This window comes from Alosa sapidissima, chromosome 8 (assembly GCF_018492685.1).
Source record: "Alosa sapidissima isolate fAloSap1 chromosome 8, fAloSap1.pri, whole genome shotgun sequence".
Lineage (NCBI taxonomy): Eukaryota > Metazoa > Chordata > Actinopteri > Clupeiformes > Clupeidae > Alosa > Alosa sapidissima.
In genome coordinates, this window is record NC_055964.1 from 37,887,996 (window position 1) to 37,909,356 (window position 21,361).

Here is a 21,361-nt window from a genome sequence, read left to right on the forward strand (position 1 = left end):
GAAAAATTGTTCTATTTGACTCAGTGCCCTCCCATTGAAAACGACGGAGTCTGTTCGTCCATTTCTTTTACTGTCTATGGGAAGAAAGTGTGTTCTTTATTAAGCAACGTTTGCCTAAAGTTCACCAATGTTCTTTAATATTATAGTGTAGGCTAAGTTAACTCACAGAAAGGAGGATGGTGCTAGGCTAGTCACACTTCACATTCATTAGGCATGCTAATGACATTGTAGCTGTTTTTTTCGTGGAGACATCTTTTAAAATGAGTCTACAGGACAAATTACATGCATTTTATGAAGTAGAATGTTTTTTTCCACAATTGATATTAGAGGGGGAATTAAACCTGGTGTTCTACTAAGTTAGTGCTATGAAGCTTAGGCTACATGATTGATATTATTATGCCTTGGTTTATGCGATAGATTTAGATTTTTTTTAAATTATTTGTGTTTGACAGGGCATTCAAGTTCATTTCATGGTAGTGTTTGTAATTTACCTAGTTTTAATCTGTAGCCTAACTATGTTTTTACAGGTGTTCCTGGACAGTTTTGAAACCGAGATGTCTGAACGCCTCAAATAATCAGCAGTAAAGGTAAATATTCTTCATCCAGGACCTTGTCCCATTACTCTTAAAGCATAACTCAAGCCAAAATGCAACCTAGGGTCTTTTTGTGAATGTACCTGAGTCAAACATTCGTTTGAAAGCATAATTAAGTCAGAAGCGCCCCCATTAAGCTTGACTGTATTGTCGTTTCTGGGTCAAATGCCATTTTGAATGGGAGTCGTAGGGGCAGAACTACATGATGATTTTGATTCATGCATCAAAATAATAGGCTAGTGCCCCTACGACTCCCATTTAAAATGCCATTTGACCCAAAAACGATAATATGGTTGTATTGGAAACAAAGGAATCTAAGGTAATCAAATGCAGAAAACAGGGTGGTTGCACTCATATCGGTGCCAAAGTGCACAACGCTTTAAGGAAAGACTACCTGGCCAGGTCTACCCATACCAGGATGGCAAACAGATGGTGTCAATACCAATTTGACCCATAAAAAGTAAATGGCAAATAGGTACAGATAATCTGTATTAATCTCATCATTGCCAATGGATTTCTGTGTAAAATATTGTTTATCTTGTAAAATGTTGTCCATCTTATTTTTGTTCACAGACAACAGAGACAAATTCTCTAATACCAAGGTCAATGCATTTGACTGCTGTCCAGCCCCGGGTTGCCACCGAAAACTTTATGCATCTTGGACTGGAAGATGGTGTGCTAGTAAGGAAGCTAGCTACCACAGCCTTTGCCACCACATCTCAGTGTTGGGAGGGAAGTTCACTCACTGCACAACTCTACCAGCTGTACCTTTCCTCCTCAGCCATGATCCGTAACCACCATGGTTTTCTTTCTGGGCCAGAAGACTTTGCAAACAAATAAGCAATAAATGATCATGCATTACAAATTTAGCCATGTTAGACTGTTAAGTTGTTGGCTTGTAGGCTGGGTGTCCAGTAAACAATTTCAAGCTTAGAGGGCAAATTCTCTCACCTAGGAGGGTAAACAACTTTTGTTTTTCATGAAATCTGCATTTTGAATTGATGGTCTACCAATGAGGCTGTAGAGTATCGCGACACAATAGTGGCAAAAAGCACTTGCGCGATGAAAAACATGCATTCGGGTGTATTATATTATATATTATTTCACACACATAGATATTAAATGTGTGCGCACAAATTCTCTCTGCGCGTGCGCACTCAGAGGAAACTGCTCCCCAAGCATGGAAGAAAATGCTGCGAGCGAGGAGGAATCTGACCAGCGCTCCAAACAGCCACTCGAAAAATCTATGCATGTGAAATAATATAATACGCCCAAATGCATGTTTTATCGCGTTACCACATCCAACTTAAAGATATGCTCAAGAGATCCATAACTTTCAGAAAAAATTTTTACTTTTGTTATGGATGAATATTATGTTTTGTTTTCATTCATGTCAATAAAATGTTTTTCTCATAATCAAAGTGTAATTTGTCATGTAACAGAATAGGTAGGAGAGTACTAATAGTACAATTTTAAATCACACTAATATTATACTTAAATTGTATGCCTTTATAATGCTTAAAGTATCTTAAGACTATACTTTTATTAACATAACTGCAAACTTTCAAGGCACTTATTGTAGTCAGGAAGTACATTTGAAGTTAATTTAAAATATTACAGAAGCATGCCAAATGAATAGAAATGAGGAGGATAAGAGTGTATTCAAAATACACTACTACACTATTATTAGTTATACTGTAATGCCTTTTAAGTACATTTCCAATACACTTGGGATGTTACAAAATTGTACTGTGACTGTGTTTCGATTGCTCATAAAATCTCTTTTTGTATAATGTACTTAAGAACACTTAAAGTTTGAAAAAAGTTGTTCCATTTTAGCACACTAATTATACTCAAAGTATAGTCAAGTTGGTATTAAGTTGAACTTAATACATAATTCAATACACTTAATTACACGAAAAAAGTACAAACGGTACTTAGTACACTTTCAAAAAGTATACTTTTAATAGTTTTTTTTTTTACCTGGGCTGCCTGGGGCCACACCCGGTCAGTCTGGAGGGTGCTCAGTTGTAGGTTGTAATAGCTGACGTCTCCAGACTCTGCGTTGAAGGCGTCTTTACTGATGAGACCCCAAGACTGACTGGCCTCCGCTAAAGTGCATCCCGCTGCTCGTTGAAAAACATAAATATCTGAAAAACAACAATGCAACAATCCCTTTGATGAATTTCGCAACACGTTGAAGTGCACAAAAGATCAATTCCATTCTGGATTTAAAGGGGACATGGCTGCAAAGTTGAATTATTCATCGGACATTAATCGGTCCTTGTCCTAGTCATCAGAGTCGACACATAGTAGAATTGACTCACTTTTTGTGTGGTTTAAGTGGTCCCTCAGATATGTCGCTCGGTCTCTCATATGGGTGTGTACATATCCAATATACATATCAACAAAACGTTTGTCTGTGTGGTCTGCTGTAGTGGAATGGTTAGCTCCTCTGTATAGAAGCTTGTTGTCGTTTGTGTCATAGTATCCCATCTGAATGTCATCCAGCATGGCCACAGCACTGAATTCTGGGAAGGGAGTCTCTCCTTTGATGAACGTAGCGAGCATTCACAGGGAATGAGAGCCTCCACAGGGAATGAGAGCCTCCACAGGGAATGAGAGCCTCCACAGGGAACGAGCCTAATTGCAGGAAAAAAACAAAGATTAGGTGTAATGCGACAGTGGCTCAGGATGTAACCCCAGTGCTCCTGATGAGGACACTTAACCCCAGTGCTCCTGGCTCCTGATGAGGACACTTAACCCCAGTGCTCCTGATGAGGACACTTAACCCCAGTGCTCCTGGCTCCTGATGAGGACACTTAACCCCAGTGCTCCTGATGAGGACACTTAACCCCAGTGCTCCTGATGAGGACACTTAACCCCAGTGCTCCTGATGAGGACACTTAACCCCAGTGCTCCTGATGAGGACACTTAACCCCAGTGCTCCTGGCTCCTGATGAGGACACTTAACCCCAGTGCTCCTGATGAGGACACTTAACCCCAGTGCTCCTGATGAGGACACTTAACCCCAGTGCTCCTGGCTCCTGATGAGGACACTTAACTCCAGTGCTCCTGATGAGGACACTTAACCCCAGTGCTCCTGATGAGGACACTTAACCCCAGTGCTCCTGATGAGGACACTTAACCCCAGTGCTCCTGATGAGGACACTTAACCCCAGTGCCAGATGAGCAGGACTCTTAACCCCAGTGCTCCTGATGAGCAGGACACTTAACCCCAGTGCTCCTGATGAGGACACTTAACCCCAGTGCTCCTGATGAGGACACTTAACCCCAGTGCTCCTGATGAGGACACTTAACCCCAGTGCTCCTGATGAGGACACTTAACCCCAGTGCTCCTGATGAGGACACTTAACCCCAGTGCTCCTGATGAGGACACTTAACTCCAGTGCTCCTGATGAGGACACTTAACCCCAGTGCTCCTGATGAGGACACTTAACCCCAGTGCTCCTGATGAGGACACTTAACCCCAGTGCTCCTGATGAGGACACTTAACTCCAGTGCTCCTGATGAGGACACTTAACCCCAGTGCTCCTGATGAGGACACTTAACCCCAGTGCTCCTGATGAGGACACTTAACCCCAGTGCTCCTGATGAGGACACTTAACCCCAGTGCTCCTGATGAGGACACTTAACCCCAGTGCTCCTGATGAGGACACTTAACCCCAGTGCTCCTGATGAGGACTCTTAACCCCAGTGCTCCAGATGAGCAGGACACTTAACCCCAGTGCCAGATGAGCAGGACACTTAACCCCAGTGCTCCTGATGAGGACACTTAACTCCAGTGCTCCTGATGAGGACACTTAACCCCAGTGCTCCTGATGAGGACACTTAACCCCAGTGCTCCTGATGAGGACACTTAACCCCAGTGCTCCTGATGAGCAGGACTCTTAACCCCAGTGCTCCTGATGAGGACACTTAACCCCAGTGCTCCTGATGAGGACACTTAACCCCAGTGCTCCTGATGAGGACACTTAACCCCAGTGCTCCAGATGAGGACACTTAACCCCAGTGCTCCTGATGAGGACACTTAACCCCAGTGCTCCTGATGAGGACACTTAACCCCAGTGCTCCAGATGAGGACACTTAACCCCAGTGCTCCTGATGAGGACACTTAACCCCAGTGCTCCTGATGAGGACACTTAACCCCAGGGCTCCTTGCATGGCAGCCTCAGCCATCAGTGTGAGTGGGTGATGTGAGGCATGACATTGTAAAGCACTTAGAGGCCGTTTACACAACACCGCCGGGTGGATTTTCTCTTACCGCTTTCACACCTTTAACGACTCCGGCAAGAAAAAACCTTGCGTGTACAGGTACGCGAGGTGTAACCGGCTAAATGTGCTGTAGTGCATATGCCAGACCAGTCGATGGCGCCGCTGTGCAGAAGCTTCACGATAATTTCGCGTGAATCTAGAAGAAAACATTGAAACAGTTTGTTAAGCCAGAGAATGTCTAATAAGTACTCTGGTTAAGCAGTCGCATGAAATAAGGAGACTACAGACAATTCGGTTTTCAATTCAACTGTTAAACTAATAAAGTTCATTTTCAAGGTATGTGACTGCTATGTGCAATTTTAAATGCTTTGCCTACGCATTGCATTAGGTCTGAGCACCACTGGAGAAAACACTAACATGCAGTAAGCTAATGTTTAACTAAGTTAAGCTAACGTGTGCTTCTAACTAAAGGCTGATAGGCTACATTGTGCATATAAATCATGACAGGGGAAAGAAAAACATTTTAATATGATGAATAAATGTTTTGGTTTGTTTTGACAAGCAGCATGTCAGGTCGAGTGCCGTGGCTGAGTTGAGAGGTGGGGCTATGTCATCATAAAGTTGCCGGCTTCGCACCTACAGGCGAAAGTTAGCCGGCGGTTTCAAAGCTATCGGTTTCAGTCTCCTAAACTGCCGGCGTCGTGTACATGCAAGGCGTAACCGTTAACAAAACCTCACCGGTTTCACAAAAAACGGCGTCGTGTGCACGGCCCCTTAGAGTGCTCCGAGGAGTCGAAAAGTGCTATATAAATCCCATCCATTTACCATTTAATGTCATGAAGGTTTACCAATCTACAACTAATACATATGGCCATGTTCCATTATCCTCAAAGTCCAATCAGGCTTATCTATACAAAGGACATCATATGACAGAAGCGAAGCACTAAGACAGTATATCTGTCAGTCACTTATGAATGTGTTGGCAGATCCCTGTCTCTATCTGAGTCATAGTGTTAGTAAATTACACTGAGTTGGTGTTATGTTTAGTCATGCACAGACAAAAGATGCCAAGTCTGTGTGCTATTGTTACAGTTAGGTATTGCGTACACACTTGCCTTTACAGGAGATGTGTTGGCAGGGATTTGTCTGAATTCAATTTAGCACTGGGTTAAAATTAGAGGCCTACACTGATCACATCAGTACCCCGAGTCAATACATTCTCCCTTATTCACTTAAAAGATCCTCAATTAAGCACACAATAGTGTTAAGCACACAATAGTGTAAATCACACATCAAATCTGTTTGTGACAGACTTGGTAAAATGACTGATCATCTGAAGAGTTATCGGTGACCTCACCTGCTGCCCCTCTGCCATGAGCTGAGAGAAGTATCAGAACCAAGAGTGAGTTCATGCTGAAACAGTTTGCTGAAAATAAAAACTAACTTGGATACGAAAAACTGTTGTTGTCCTCTCAGGTATCTCCTACGCACAATGCTTCAGTCCAGTTGTAGCTTGCTTGGACTTTGACCAGTCATAAGTGTTAATACTCACCTAAGGTGCTCCTCCATGGTAGGCATGATTATGCTGCCATGCATGACCAGCTTCTTCAGATGGTCACGCCAGCATATCCAGCTGGTGGCCCAACCAGCTACACCAGCAGACCAGCAAGAGCTGGAAGAAAACCAGCAAAGACCAGCTAAAACCATCTAACAGCATAAGCTGGTTTCTAGCTGTTTTTTTCAGCAGGGGTATGGGGTAACTGCTCTGAAGATTAATGACTTCAGGCCTGTCACTCTAACATCACGTGATGAAAACAATGGAGCGGCTGGTCTTAGGTATGCTCAGACCCCAGGTACGCCATGCACTAGACCCACTACAGTTTGCATACCAGGAGAAAGTGGGCGTGGACGATGCCATCACTTATCTTCTACACAGGACACATTCTCACCTAGACAAGGGGAAAAGTGCTGTGAGAATCATGTTCTTTGATTTCTCAAGTGCTTTTAACACCATCCAACCCCTCAGACTGGGAGACAAGCTCTTGCAGATGGGTGTGGACGCTCACCTGGTAACCTGGATTACAGATTACCTGAACGAGCGACCACAGTTCGTCAGACTGAAGAACTGCCTCTCTGACACTGTGATCAGCAGCACCGGAGCGCCACAGGGAACTGTGCTCTCTCCAGTCCTGTTCACCCTGTACACATCTGACTTCCGCTACAACACCGAGTCATGCCACATGCAGAAGTTTTCTGATGATACTGCAATTGTGGGGTGTATCGGGGACGAGCAAGAGGAGGAGTACAGGAGCCTGGTGGAGGACTTTGTGCAATGGTGCAAACTCAACCACCTTCAACTTAACACTTCAAAGACCAAGGAGATGGTGGTGGATTTCCGAAGGTCTAAGCCCGCTCTGCTACCAGTCTCCATTGATGGGGTCAATGTGGAGGTGGTAAGCACCTACAAGTATCTGGGTCTCCACCTGGACAATAAACTGGACTGGTCAGCCAACACTGATGCACTCTACAAGAAAGGACAGAGCAGGCTGTACTTCCTGAGGAGGCTGCGGTCCTTCAATGTGTGCAGCAAGCTCCTCAGGATGTTCTATCAGTCTGTTGTGGCCAGCGCCCTCTTCTATGCAGTGGTATGCTGGGGAGGAAGCACAAAGAAGAAGGATGCTGGGTGACTTGACAGTCTGGTAAGGAAGGCTGGCTCTGTAGCGGGAGCTGAACTGGAGTGCATCACTTCAATATCTGACAAGAGGACCCTAAACAAACTGATCAACATCTTGGACAATGAATGTCATCCGCTCAACAGCACTATCAAAAACCAAAAGAGCTTGATCAGCTGGAGACTTCGCTCACTGCCATGCACAACTGAAAGGCTGAGGAAGTCATTTGTTCCTAGAGCCATTGAACTGTTCAATGCCTCACTAAAGGGAAGAGGAGAGATAGACTTCTCTGCTTAGTCTGTCTGCCTCTCCACCCTCTCCATGTCCATGTTTTTTGAGTACTGACTGCCCACTACTGCTTACTACTGTTTTACTATTGTACACAGTCTAATGTTTCCACTACTGTTTTACTGCTACACTGTTACCTCAACCTGTTCTTGCACTAAAATAGTTTTTTATTTTACCTTGTCTACATTACACTTTACTCTCCTATTTGTCTATATTATTTATGCTGGTCTCTAGACCTTACTGTTGCACTAATGTTGGACTACTGTTTGCACCTTCACCATGACACCCACTCTCTTGAGCACCTTGCCAGGCACACATAACTAAGGACTATGGTTGGACTACTGTTTGCACCTTCACCATGACACTCACTCCCTTTTCCCTTAGCACCTCACCAGTCCCGGCCCTGTCACTATAAGCGTCTTATGCTTGATCACCCTCAAGGACATTGGACTTTCTTAATTTAACTTATATAGTGTGTTTAGTATTTAGTTTTGTTAGTTTCTTATCTTATTTTCTACTGTCTTTATTATACAGTGGAGTTAAGTTATATATTTATACTATACTAATGTTTACCATTTCTGCTGTAAGTGCATGTTGTGTGTTATGTCTGTATGCTACTGAGACCCTTGAATTTCCCCTTGAGGGGGAAATTGAGGATCTATCTATCTATCTATCTGAAGAGATGACCGAGTCCTGTCCTGTAATACACAACATAACCAACAGAGGTCAGTCTACAACAAGTTATTTTGCCATACTCCAAATATTCCAGTTACTCGTGATTCTAATGGACCAGTGCAAACCAAGCAGTGCAGAACAGATTAGTAGAGAGCATTCTTATCGGATTTATGAGACGAGAAAGGCTTCATTTGCAGCATCGATATGGCTCTACGCCCTAAGGTGTTTCTCTATAACTCAATATCTCTTATTTCAATAGGCTAGTCCAAGCAGACCACCTAAAGCGAAGTCCGCCCGCGAATGCAGTTTGTAGGTTGCGTGATTTTGAACAGCACTCTGATCGAACCTCCCTCTGCTTTCCAGTGTGTTGCCAAATGCTTCATTAAATTTGATGTGTTCCCCTTAACACGCAATAGTTTTTAAACATGTTAGCCTAGCTTACTTATGCCGGTGTTGGAGTTTGATTCACAGTGTAGCGTACCGCGTTGACGTCGAGCAACTTCCGTGTGCGATAAAATCCTACAGTTAAAATATGCTTGGAGTAGAGTGTAGCAGACTATCAATTCGAGTTGATAGACCTATATGAATAAATACAGTTCAAGACCATAACGATTAGACATCATTGTAGCCTTCGATAGCTCAGTTGGTAGAGCGGAGGACTGTAGCGGTATATCATTGACATCCTTAGGTCGCTGGTTCGAATCCGGCTCGAAGGATAGATTTTCTGAATTCATCGATCGACTTGGTGGGTCCGCCAAACTTTCTAGCCAAACAAGCTCACAACAAAATTCTAGGTCCATCTGCTGGCCAATGAAAATACGATATGAGGTTACCAACATCAATGGTAGCCTAAGCAGGCTATCTAACCTAACAAAGGTCAAATTAATAACATTTACAAAAAAGCCTACAATAAATATATCGTTTGAAGTATTCATCCGCAGTAGTATATGCCCAGCAGAAAATCAATAACCGCAGCCCACTGCCTAGTGAATTTCAGATCTCGGCTATACCATGTGAACGTAATCTTTCACGATATTTAATCTAACTATTAGCAGAGCCCGTCTACGGAGAGCCTTGCCACTCCGTATTAAGTCCCATTGTACCGAATTTTGGATGCAGTTCCACCAGAGTTCCACTGGGGGCGATCGCCATGAGTGCAGAATGAATGGGAGTCAATGGAGCTAGACGGCTAAATGTGTCTCTTTCACCTGGTTGTCGTTGACAAATCTCAGAATTGATTGTAGTTTGTATAACTTCAACATGGGTTATAGGTCAAAAGTTGAATGAACGAGTACTTATGTCCTTTTGATTTCTTACAGGTTGGGTCGTTGTTGCACATAACACGCTAGCATTGTGTTAATGAATGACGTCATTGACACATTTGAAAGGCTTTTTAGAACAATTAAGTGACTTTTAAAAATATAATACTCAACCAAGTGTATTTTCTTTGCCTCCCCTTTCGAATGCAATACTTAAATTACTTGGAAAAAAATTATATCCCAAGAAAAGTGGATTTTGAGGGGTACAGCTCCATAGACCTCCATGCATTCTGCACTCGTGGACGAGCGCCCTCATGTGGAACCACAGAAGGAACTGCAACCAGTTCAGAAACCGGAAGTTTTCCGAGAGTGGCAGTTCTCCCCTTATTAGACATTCTCTGCTATTAGTGTGTTAGCCTACTAAAGTAAAACAATATGTGTCTATAGCCTAGGCTATCAACTGTAGCAACATCAGTGCATTATGTGCATTACAAAATGTTAGTCTTGTATGGCCTAATAAACAAATATTTTATGAATATTTTTATTATTTTAACTTATATTCATAAACGTCTTTCATGTTGACTTTAGTTTCTTAGGCAATGAGTGTGGGATTCTATCAACTATTTCACTGCCTGTCTGACAGATTTAAGCATGATATAGGCTACCGTTTTTTACTACCAGAGTCTTTCTTTAAAAGCCTAACGCTGAATGAAATATGAGATTGTAGCCTGTTTTGGCGCTCAGTTAGCTCACATCAACAGAATTCCCTCAGCGATAGTCGTGTGGGGAGTTCGCTGGGATCTCCCGACAATTTTATTCTGGCTGTTTCTGTTAATCGCTTTCAAAGTAGCAAAAACCGAAGTATGTGTTCATGAAAAAATATTTTCAATAATCAGCGAACATATTTAACGAGAAGCACCACTAAATGACCCTGTTTCAATCGGTGACCCATTTTAAAATTAATATCATGGCTGTGTCGTGACGAAAGTGCGATAGAAGCGAACAGGTGAGGTTGACAACACCTGTATGCGATGCGAGAGGTGTTTTGATGCAAGCCACATCCTAAGATCATTCGAGACACACAATGTAGATATGAATAGGAAGGGCAGGTATTTTACCTGTGCAGCAGGCTTCATTATTAGAGCAGCCTATATGTAGGCTAGTTTATCAACGTCTAATAGGCTATCCGACCGAAATATAGGATGAATTTGTATAACAGTTTCTGGAGAACAAACGATGTACGAGAGCGAAGACAGGAACTGCCATTATGAAGATAACGGTAAAGGCGTAGCCTAGGCCTATTCTTTTCCCGTTTTTACGTTATTTGCTCCAGGGTTTCACTGATTACAAGGTTATAACGATACAACATACGCGTAGATTACGGTGGGGACGGGTGGGATATGTCCCCACCACTATTTATAATTTGAATTTTGTCCCCACCACTTCTAAAAATGTGCAAACCAATTGCGACCGAAAAAATCCCCACATACTGAAATCATCGAGTCTAAACCATGCGATAGGCGTGCACAATGACATCCTCACAGCATGCACAGCTGCCTAGATATGTGTGGATCGAGTGTTGCGTGGTTAAGGTTTTTTAACATCCGCACCCACCCGACCCTCCAGTCATGTAGCCTAATGCCTGCTAGAGTTGACCGAAGCTCGGAATGCAATCGGTTGCCATAGTAGGCTATCCTAAAATCCAGCGATAAAACAAAGCATGAACTCATGAGCGTCGGTCTGCCATAGGCTATATGTATCCTCTGATTGTAATGTTTACAGATAGGCTATCTAGGCGATATTTGTAACATTTATTTTGTATTTGGCCTGTTATAAAATCATATAGGCCTATTGAACAATTTAAACACATTGTGAACCCCAAAGTTGGAGACATGCATATAGACATTGCTGCAAATTTAAAACCGGATTACTCTAACTGTACAGGGGAGTGCTTTAAACTTTAATTACACCCTTGTGTTCGGTAAGGTCTGCTGTTTATTCTGATATATGGTTTGTCATGTGTTCAGGGAAAGTTCGCGAAGCCAAGATGAATGGTTAGGGAGACGGGTGCAGAAAATAGGCTATGACTAAATTAAAGTTAGGCTACTTTTCTCGCGAACCGTTTACCACAACAACTAACCACCAACATCGTTTAAAAGCTGAGAAAAAGCTCGTTCGTGTGATACATGTGATGTCTGTGATGAATAGGCTACTTCGCAAGTAGTTCAGCAAATTTGGGTGGGACCGAAATAGGCTACCTTACAGAGCAGCAAATCAGGGCTGGCCATATCGGCTCTGATGTACGTACATTGATTTAAATGCATCGCTTCACTACCCAACACGCGAACAAGAAAGAAAAGAAAAAAGAAACCTATGAGCTTATGTCGCGATTTCCGATAGGCCTAGGCCTAGAGAAAAGACAGCTATTGGTAACCTAACAAGTAGGATTTGCTTTGCCTACTCTGCTGTTTGGTTGTCCCAAACTTTGAGACGACCCATACTCGCATTAACTGAATCTTATCAACCCGAACTGCGATGTTCCAAACAGAGTGACAGGATGCAATGCCTAATAATCTCACTGCCTACGGCATAACTGATACAGTGCGCCTAGGCCTACTGTTAAACACCTGAAAAATATTAAGCTGCTGTTTTCTTTTCATGACGAGCACTAGGCCTACGTTTGAATGATTTATGACTGAATGGAACGTGCTTATCACGTCGTGTGACAAAGTTTACACCAACCATCATCTTCTAATGTAGGCCTATCCTTATGTTGAGATGTCCATTCTCTTTGTCCTAGGCTATCATTTGTGTGTGAAGCATGTTTCAATTAAGACAATACACAAGCTATTTTTATTGTTGTATTGAATGATTTCATGAATTAATTGTACGAAAAGTGCGTAGGCTACAGGATTAAGGCTGGCGGCGCCACTGACCAAGGCCACAGTAGCCTGTGAACCTCTGATTTTCAAAGGGGAATCACGGCCAACGCAGGGGGCAACTCTTCTCTTCAATTTCCCTTCTAAATTACTTTTTATTGTCTTAAGACATCTATCGCAAGAATCTAACATTCAGCAACAGCAAAGCAAATGCAAGCTAACCAAAGTGCAGTCGGTTCTCCCGCCATGGTTTTGGAAATCACACACCTGCTGCATCTGAAGGCCCACGCATAATAAGTATAATAATAATAATAATAAGGCCTACGCCTATCACTCTACACGCCCCTGTTGCACGTAACATTAATAGCTGATGCTGCCTCCCCAAAATTCAGCATCATGTGAACAGATCAGCAGGCCTGCAAATTTTCACCTCGTTTTCAGACACACGTTGCGGCAAAAAGACGTCTCATTGTTTTTTTCGGGTAGTGGTTCGGGTAGTGAATCAGTGCATATTGAGGGTCGAGTGGGTGCAGATTGACTCTCCTGACGGGTCGGGTGGGTGCGGATGTTAAAAAACCTTAACCGGCGCAACACTAGCCTATACTGTTGAGCATATTGTAATGCAGCGTTGAATGGATGAATAGCTTACATAAGGGTACCCCGCACTTTTCAAAACACACTCAAGCTTATGGTTATTGTCCCCACCACTTCTAAAAACAAACTGACGCCCTTGCGATACAATACAAGTTTGTGTAAAGAATAATATTACCTAGGCCTACTATTTGTATACACAATTGTTCAGAATATTTTTTGTTTGTCTTATATTGACCATTTCTCGTTACTGTTGCTTCGAAGTAAGCGGAACAAGTCGGAGACCAGGGGAAGATCGTGTTCTCGGCTGGAGGAATTGTAAATTGATTACTGACCCTGCTTTGACTGACGGCCTACCAAAGCTTTATCGTTACGATGGACAGTATTTCAGCTCGCCGGTAAGTTGGCACGCTGCACACGTGTTTGGTTTTCTTTGATTAAAATAGGAACAGACTCTTCAACCAGTTCACTCTAGTAGAATAGGTCCATAGTAGGTCTATACTCCACTGTAACTCCTCTATTCTACGAAAGAAGTGGCTATGCACAGCGATGTCACCCCAGACTTTTCATAATGTGGATCAAAGTTGCAGTGATGCAACCGGTTATTTTGGTAACAAAAACGATGTGCACACAGGCAGGTGTAGCCAGGATGGAGACCAATGTACAGGCAGGTGTAGCCAGGATGGAGACCGATGTGCATGTACAGGCAGGTGTAGCCAGGATGTGCATACAGGATGGAGAGTGTAGCCGGTTCAGGGTCTCCCCCCTGTAGGTGTGACCAGTGGTATTTGGCTCTGCGTTGTGATTGGGCCTCCCCCCTGTAGGTGTTACCGGTGGTATTTGGCTCTGCGTTGTGATTGGGCCTCCCCACTGTAGATGTGACCGGTGGTATTTGGCTCTGCGTTGTGATTGGGCCTCCCCACTGTAGGTGATTTGGCTCTGCGTTGTGATTGGGCCTCCCCACTGTTGGTGATTTGGCTCTGCGTTGTGATTGGGCCTCCCCACTGTAGGTGATTTGGCTCTGCGTTGTGATTGGGCCTCCCCACTGTAGGCACTGTAGTTGTTTTACTATTTGGACTACAGAGGTGGACGTATAGGGGTCTAGTTAATATTCTGAAATGTGTTGTCTGTCTGTAATCATTAGAACTCAGGGCCGTTCTGAAATGTGATGTCTGTCTGTAATCATTAGAACTCAGGGCTGTTCTGTCTGTCTGTAATCATTAGAACTCAGGACTGTTCTGTCTGTGTGTGATCATTAGAACTCAGGGCTGTTCCGTCTGTAATCATTAGAACTCAGGGCTGTTCTGTCTGTGATCATTAGAACTCAGGACTGTTCTGTCTGTCTGTGATCATTAGAACTCAGGGCTGTTTCCTGTGGATGCGGTCAGAGACCCACGAATACGCCGTCTCTGGACTAAACTCCACCGGGCAGATCTTCCAGTCCCACAGTTTCACGTGAGGCCTGAAAACACACCAGAAACTCATATGCAGTATAATGGCATTACGTATAACCAAACAGGATCTACTAAGAAATATGTTTTGTAACTTTAGAACAAAACATGACACGATCTACCAAAAAATATGTTTGTGTAACTTTAGAACTGACATTTAGTGAAACATCTTTATGTAACTTTTGTTTTTGTGTTTGTTCCTTGATTGGCTGTTTACGTCTCTCATCACTAAGACACTTTGGAGAAAAAAAGTTTTCGGAAAATAATTGCAATGTGTTAGCCTAAGCATTTGTTAGCAAAGCCTATATATATACGTTAGTATTTCTGATATGTTGCTGATTGGATCATAAACGGCCACAGCAACAAAGAGGAATGACTGACAATGACTGACTCTTCTGTATTATTGTGTTACATTATTTTATTACATTGTGTTATTATTATTATATTACTGGGTATGTATTATATTGTGTTATTAATATATTATTGTGTATGTATTACATTGTGTTATTAATATATTATTGTGTATGTATTACATTGTGTTATTATTATTATATATTCAGGCTGACGAATATTACGTGGGACCTCCCAAAGAGGTCACTTTTGCAAGGCTGAATGACAACGTGAGCGAGGCCTTCTTGACTGACATGTGTCAGAAGTATGGAGCTGTGCAGCAGGTAGAGATTTGCTACAGTCCGAACAGTAGGAAGCACCTGGGAGTGGCCAGGGTTATCTTTTCAGCTGTGAAGGCAGCCAAGGAAGCCGTTAAGGGTTTACATAACACCTCTGTCATGGGCAACATCATCCACGTCCAGCTTGACCCCAAAGGTAAGACTCAGTTATGCTAGCACAGCGTTAATGTGTTGATATGCTAGCACAGCGTTAATGTGTTGATATAATAGCACACCGTTAATGTGTTGATATAATATTTCCCGATGTGTATGTTAGGAGTTGCGTTGCATCACACACACACACACACACACACACACACCACACAGACACACACACACACACACACACACCACACAGACACACACACACACACACACACACACACACACACACACACACACCACACAGACACGCACACACACACACACGCACACACCACATAGACAAATGTTTTCATATAGAGTATAATGTTCTCTGATGGACAGATTTTGCTATCTTTTTTGATTCCACTCTTTTCTTGTCAAGCTCCCTCCTCCGGGAAGAACATGCCAGTTCTATAATGTTCTGTGTATCGCGATGTCTCCCTCAAGGCTGATTCATGCTTCTGCGTCGAATCGACGGCGTTCCCCCGCAGACCCCTCTGCGTCGCCGCGAGCCCCTCTCCGACCCCTCCGCCATAGCTCGACCTCCAAACAATTGTAACTTTGCGTCGAGGCTACGCAAGGGCTGTGATTGGTCAACTCGTCCTGTGTGTTGATAGCCGGTGTTTTCAAGCAGCCTGCTGTGGTAGCAGCAACATGCTAGTTTACTGACACAAGCAGCCTGCTGTGGTAGCAGCAACCTGCTAGTTCACTGACATAAGCAGCCTGCTGTGGTAGCAGCAACCTGCTAGTTCGCTGACATAAGCAGCCTGCTGTGGTAGCAGCAACATGCTAGTTCACTGACAGCTTTGCAAATAAACTCAGATATATTTTGGTTACAATGAAGGGGTTATCCGTTTGTAAAGTGTCTATATGTCAGTACCGTTTTGAAATTAATACTTTGCCAGCAAGCAGTTCTTTGTGGACAGTTGTGCTTAAGTTTGCTTGCTAACATAACATAAACTGGCTGGCAAACACCTTGCAAATAACCTCAGACTTTTTTTCTGGTTACAATAACATAATGTCAATGGATTTTACTGTATCTATTTCTCGATACTTTTTACAAAATCTAAGCAAGAAAGTTTTTGTAAAAAGTAAATTAATTTTATATGAATTTGAATATTTTAGCACGTTTGCCATGAGTACCGTTTCAATGGTGAGCGACCATAGACTATAAAATAGTGAGCGACGCAGACGCAGGCGACACCGAACTTTGAAACCACACATCCCCTAGCATTATGGCTGTGAAATGCACCACGATGCAAAGCAACCCCGACGCAGATCTCTGAAAGGATCACCGTAGGAACGGAACGCCGTAGGAAAGGATCACCGTAGGAACGGAACGCCGTAGGAACGGAACGCCGTAGGAAAGGAATGCTGTAGGAACGGAACGCCGTAGGAACGGAATGCTGTAGGAAAGGAATGCTGTAGGAACGGAACGCTGTAGGAACGGAATGCTGTAGGAACGGAACGCCGTAGGAAAGGAATGCCGTAGGAACGGAACGCCGTAGGAACGGAATGCTGTAGGAAAGGAATGCTGTAGGAACGGAACGCTGTAGGAACGGAATGCTGTAGGAGCGACAGCGTAGCTACAGCGTGGAGTTGATGTGGAAGCATGAATCAGCCTGTCTGTAATGTTCTGTAATGTTCTGTAATGTTCTGTAATGTTCTGTGTATCTCCAGTTCTGTAATGTTCTGTAATGTTCTGTAATGTTCTGTGTATCTCCAGTTCTGTAATGTTCTGTAATGTTCTGTAATGTTCTGTGTATCTCCAGTTCTGTAATGTTCTGTAATGTTCTGTAATGTTCTGTGTATCTCCAGTTCTGTAATGTTCTGTGTATGTCCATGTCTCTCTCAGGGGAAAATCAGATGCGCTACGTGCAGTTCATCCTGGGTGGTGGCTACACCCCTCAAACGGTGCCTGTGGGTCCGGAGGCTCTGGAGGCCTCGTCTGCCCTCTGCCTCCCTGACGACCTCATGGTGAAGCCCCCTACGTAGCCCCGCTAACACCAGACCAGTGCCCCCTATGTAACGTAGCCCGCTAACACCAGACCAGTGCCCCCTACGTAGCCCCGCTAACACCAGACCAGTGCCCCCTATGTAACGTAGCCCGCTAACACCAGACCAGTGCCCCCTACGTAGCCCCGCTAACACCAGACCAGTGCCCCCTACGTAACGTAGACTCGCTAACAGCAGACCAGTGCCCCCTACGTAGCCCCACTAACACCAGACCAGGGCCCCCTACATAACGTAGCCTCGCTAACACCAGACCAGTGCCCCCTACGTAACGTAGCCTCGCTAACACCATACCAGTGCCCCCTACATAACGTAGCCTCACTAACGCCAGACCAGTGCCCCCTATGTAACGTAGCCCTGCTAACGCCAGACCAGTGCCCCCTATGTAACGTAGCCCTGCTAACACCAGACCAGTGCCCCCTACGTAACGTAGCCTCGCTAACACCAGAGCAGTGCCCCCTGCGTAGCCTCACTAGTACCAGACCAGTGCCCCCTATGTTACGTAGCCTCGCTAACAGCAGACCAGTGTCCTCTATGTAGCCCCGCTAACAGCAGACCAGTGCACCCTACGTAGCCTCGCTAACACTAGACCAGTGCCCCCTACGTAACGTAGCCCTGCTAACACCAGACCAGTGCCCCCTACGTAATGTAGCCTCACTAATACCAGACCAGTGCCCCCTATGTTACGTAGCCTCGCTAACAGCAGACCAGTGTCCTCTATGTAGCCCCGCTAACAGCAGACCAGTGCACCCTACGTAGCTTCGCTAACACCTGACCAGTGCCCCCTACGTAGCCCTGCTAACACCAGACCAGTGCCCCCTAGGTAACGTAGCCCTGCTAACAGCAGACCAGTGCCCCCTACGTAGCCCCGCTAACACCAGACCATTGCCCCCTACGTAATGTAGCCCAGCTAACACCAGACCAGTGCCTCCTCTGTAGCCCAGCTAACAGCAGACCAGTGCCCCCTACGTAACGTAGCCCTGCTAACAGCAGACCAGTGCACCCTACGTAGCCTCACTAACACCAGACCAGTGCCCCCTACGTAGCCTCACTAACACCAGACCAGTGCCCCCTACGTAACGTAGCCCTGCTAACAGCAGACCAGTGCCCCCTATGTAGCCCCACTAACACCAGACCAGTGCCCCCTACGTAACGTAGCCTCACTAACACCAGACCAGTGCCCCCTACGTAATGTAGCCTCGCTAACAGCAGACCAGTGCCCCCTACGTAGCCCCACTAACACCAGACCAGGGCCCCCTACGTAACGTAGCCTCGCTAACACCAGACCAGTGCCCCCATACGTAACGTAGCCTCGCTAACACCAGACCAGTGCCCCCTACGTAACGTAGCCCTGCTAATGCCAGACCAGTGCCCCCTATATAACGTAGCCTCACTAACGCCAGACCAGTGCCCCCTATGTAACGTAGCCCTGCTAACGCCAGACCAGTGCCCCCTAAGTAACGTAGCCCTGCTAACACCAGACCAGTGCCCCCTACGTAACGTAGCCTCGCTAACACCAGACCAGTGCCCCCTACGTAGCCTCACTAATACCAGACCAGTGCCCCCTATGTTACGTAGCCTCGCTAACAGCAGACCAGTGTCCTCTATGTAGCCCCGCTAACAGCAGACCAGTGCACCCTACGTAGCCTCGCTAACACTAGACCAGTGCCCCCTACGTAACGTAGCCCTGCTAACACCAGACCAGTGCCCCCTACGTAACGTAGCTTCACTAATACCAGACCAGTGCCCCCTATGTTACGTAGCCTCGCTAACAGCAGACCAGTGTCCTCTATGTAGCCCCGCTAACAGCAGACCAATGCACCCTACGTAGCTTCGCTAACACCTGACCAGTGCCCCCTACATAGCCCTGCTAACAGCAGACCAGTGCCCCCTATGTAACGTAGCCCTGCTAACAGCAGACCAGTGCCCCCTACGTAGCCCCGCTAACACCAGACCAGTGCCCCCTACGTAGCCCCGCTAACACCAGACCAGTGCCTCCTCTGTAGCCCCGCTAACACCAGACCAGTGCCCCCTACGTAACGTAGCCCTGCTAACAGCAGACCAGTGCACCCTACGTAGCCTCACTAACACCAGACCAGTGCCCATACGTAGCCTCACTAATACCAGACCAGTGCCCCCTATGTTACGTAGCCTCGCTAACAGCAGACCAGTGTCCTCTATGTAGCCCCGCTAACAGCAGACCAGTGCACCCTACGTAGCCTCGCTAACACCTGACCAGTGCCCCCTACGTTACGTAGCCTGCCTATACCAGACCAGTGCCCTCTATGTAGCCCCACTAATACCAGACCAGTGCACCCTACGTAACGTAGCCCTACTAACAACAGACCAGTGCCCCCTACGTAACGTAGCCTCACTAACAGCAGACCAGTGCCCCCTACGTAGCCTCACGAATAACAGACCAGTGCCCCCTATGTAACGTAGCCCTGCTAACACCAGACCAGTGCCCCCTACATAGCCTCGCTAACAGCAGACCAGTGTCCTCTATGTAGCCCCGCTAACAGCAGACCAGTTCACCCTACGTAACGTAGCCCAGCTAACACCAGACCAGTGCCCCCTACGTAACGTAGCCTCGCTAACACCAGACCAGTGCCCCCTACGTAACGTAGCCCTGCTAACAGCAGACCAGTGCCCCCTACGTAACGTAGCCCTGCTAACACCAGACCAGTGCCCCCTTCGTAACGTAGCCTCGCTAACAGCAGACCAGTGTCCTCTATGTAGCCCCGCTAACAGCAGACCAGTGCACCCTACGTAACATAGTCCAGCTAACACCAGACCAGTGCCCCCTACGTAATGTAGCCCTGCTAATACCAGACCAGTGCCCCCTACGTAATGTAGCCCTGCTAACAGCAGACCAGTGTTCTCTATGTAGCCTCACTAACAGCAGACCAGTGCCCCCTACGTAGCATAGCCCTGCTAACAGCAGACCAGTGCCCCCTACGTAACGTAGCCTCGCTAACACCAGACCACTGCCCCCTACGTAGCCTCTCTAACACTAGACCAGTGCCCCCTACGTAGCTCCGCTAACACCAGACCAGTGCCCCTTACGTAACGTAGCTTCGCTAACACGAGACCAGTGTCCCCTACGTAACGTAGCCCCACTAACACCAGACCAGTGCCCCCTACGTAGCCTCACTAATACCAGACCAGTGCCCCCTACGTAACGTAGTCCCGATAACAGCAGACCAGTGCCCCCTACGTAGCCCCACTAACTCCAGACCAGTGCCCCCTACGTAGCCTCGCTAACAGCAGACCAGTGTCCTCTATGTAGCCCCGCTAACAGCAGACCAGTGCACCCTACGTAACATAGCCCCGCTAACACCAGACCAGTGCCCCCTACGTAACATAGCCTCGCTAACACCAGACCAGTGCCCCCTACGTAACGTAGCCCCACTAACACCAGACCAGTGCCCCCTACGTAGCATCACTAACACCAGACCAGTGCCCCCTACGTAGCCTCACTAACACCAGACCAGTACCCCCTACGTAACGTAGTCCCGCTAACAGCAGACCAGTGCCCCCTACGTAGCTCCGCTAACACCAGACCAGTGCCCCCTATGTAACGTAGCCCGCTAACACTTCACCAGTGCCCTCTATGTAGCCTCGCTAACAGCAGACCAGTGCACCCTACGGGGCCCCGCTAACACCAGATCAGTGCTCAGTGTTGGCTATCTGGAGATTTGTAGTTCGGATGACCTCATGTCAAATTCCCATCTCATGCTATATGAGACTGATAACCCTGTCTAGTCGTCTTTATGAAATTATCAATCTATTTACTTCTCACACCAGACCAGTGCACCCTACGTAGCCTCACTAACACCAGACCAGTGCCCCCTATGTAGCCTCACTAACACCAGACCAGTGCCCCCTATGT

General features: G+C 45.8%; 2 protein-coding genes, 1 long non-coding RNA gene and 1 other non-coding gene across 4 annotated transcripts in view; 3 read left to right on the forward strand and 1 right to left on the reverse strand.

Moving 5' to 3' along the window:
- LOC121716106 (chemokine-like receptor 1) overlaps window positions 1–21,361 on the reverse strand; it is a 965,204-nt gene that overhangs the window by 20,605 nt on the left and 923,238 nt on the right. The gene's annotated exons all lie outside the window — the stretch shown is intronic.
- LOC121716116 lies at window positions 373–1,458 on the forward strand. Its single transcript, XR_006033763.1, has 2 exons — window positions 373–587; window positions 1,167–1,458. It is a non-coding gene; the product is annotated as an uncharacterized LOC121716116 (long non-coding RNA).
- Window positions 9,093–9,180, forward strand: trnay-gua. Its single transcript is given in 2 exon segments — window positions 9,093–9,129; window positions 9,145–9,180. It is a non-coding gene; the product is annotated as a tRNA-Tyr (tRNA).
- LOC121714728 (histone-lysine N-methyltransferase SETD1B-like) overlaps window positions 10,763–21,361 on the forward strand; it is a 34,978-nt gene continuing 24,379 nt past the window's right edge. Inside the window, exons 1-5 of the mRNA XM_042099746.1 lie at window positions 10,763–11,002; window positions 13,458–13,591; window positions 14,550–14,648; window positions 15,205–15,469; window positions 17,312–17,433. Coding sequence (XP_041955680.1) covers window positions 10,960–11,002; window positions 13,458–13,591; window positions 14,550–14,648; window positions 15,205–15,469; window positions 17,312–17,433 — 663 coding nt within the window. The 5' untranslated portion in view covers window positions 10,763–10,959. The remainder of the gene's footprint in view (window positions 11,003–13,457; window positions 13,592–14,549; window positions 14,649–15,204; window positions 15,470–17,311; window positions 17,434–21,361) is intronic.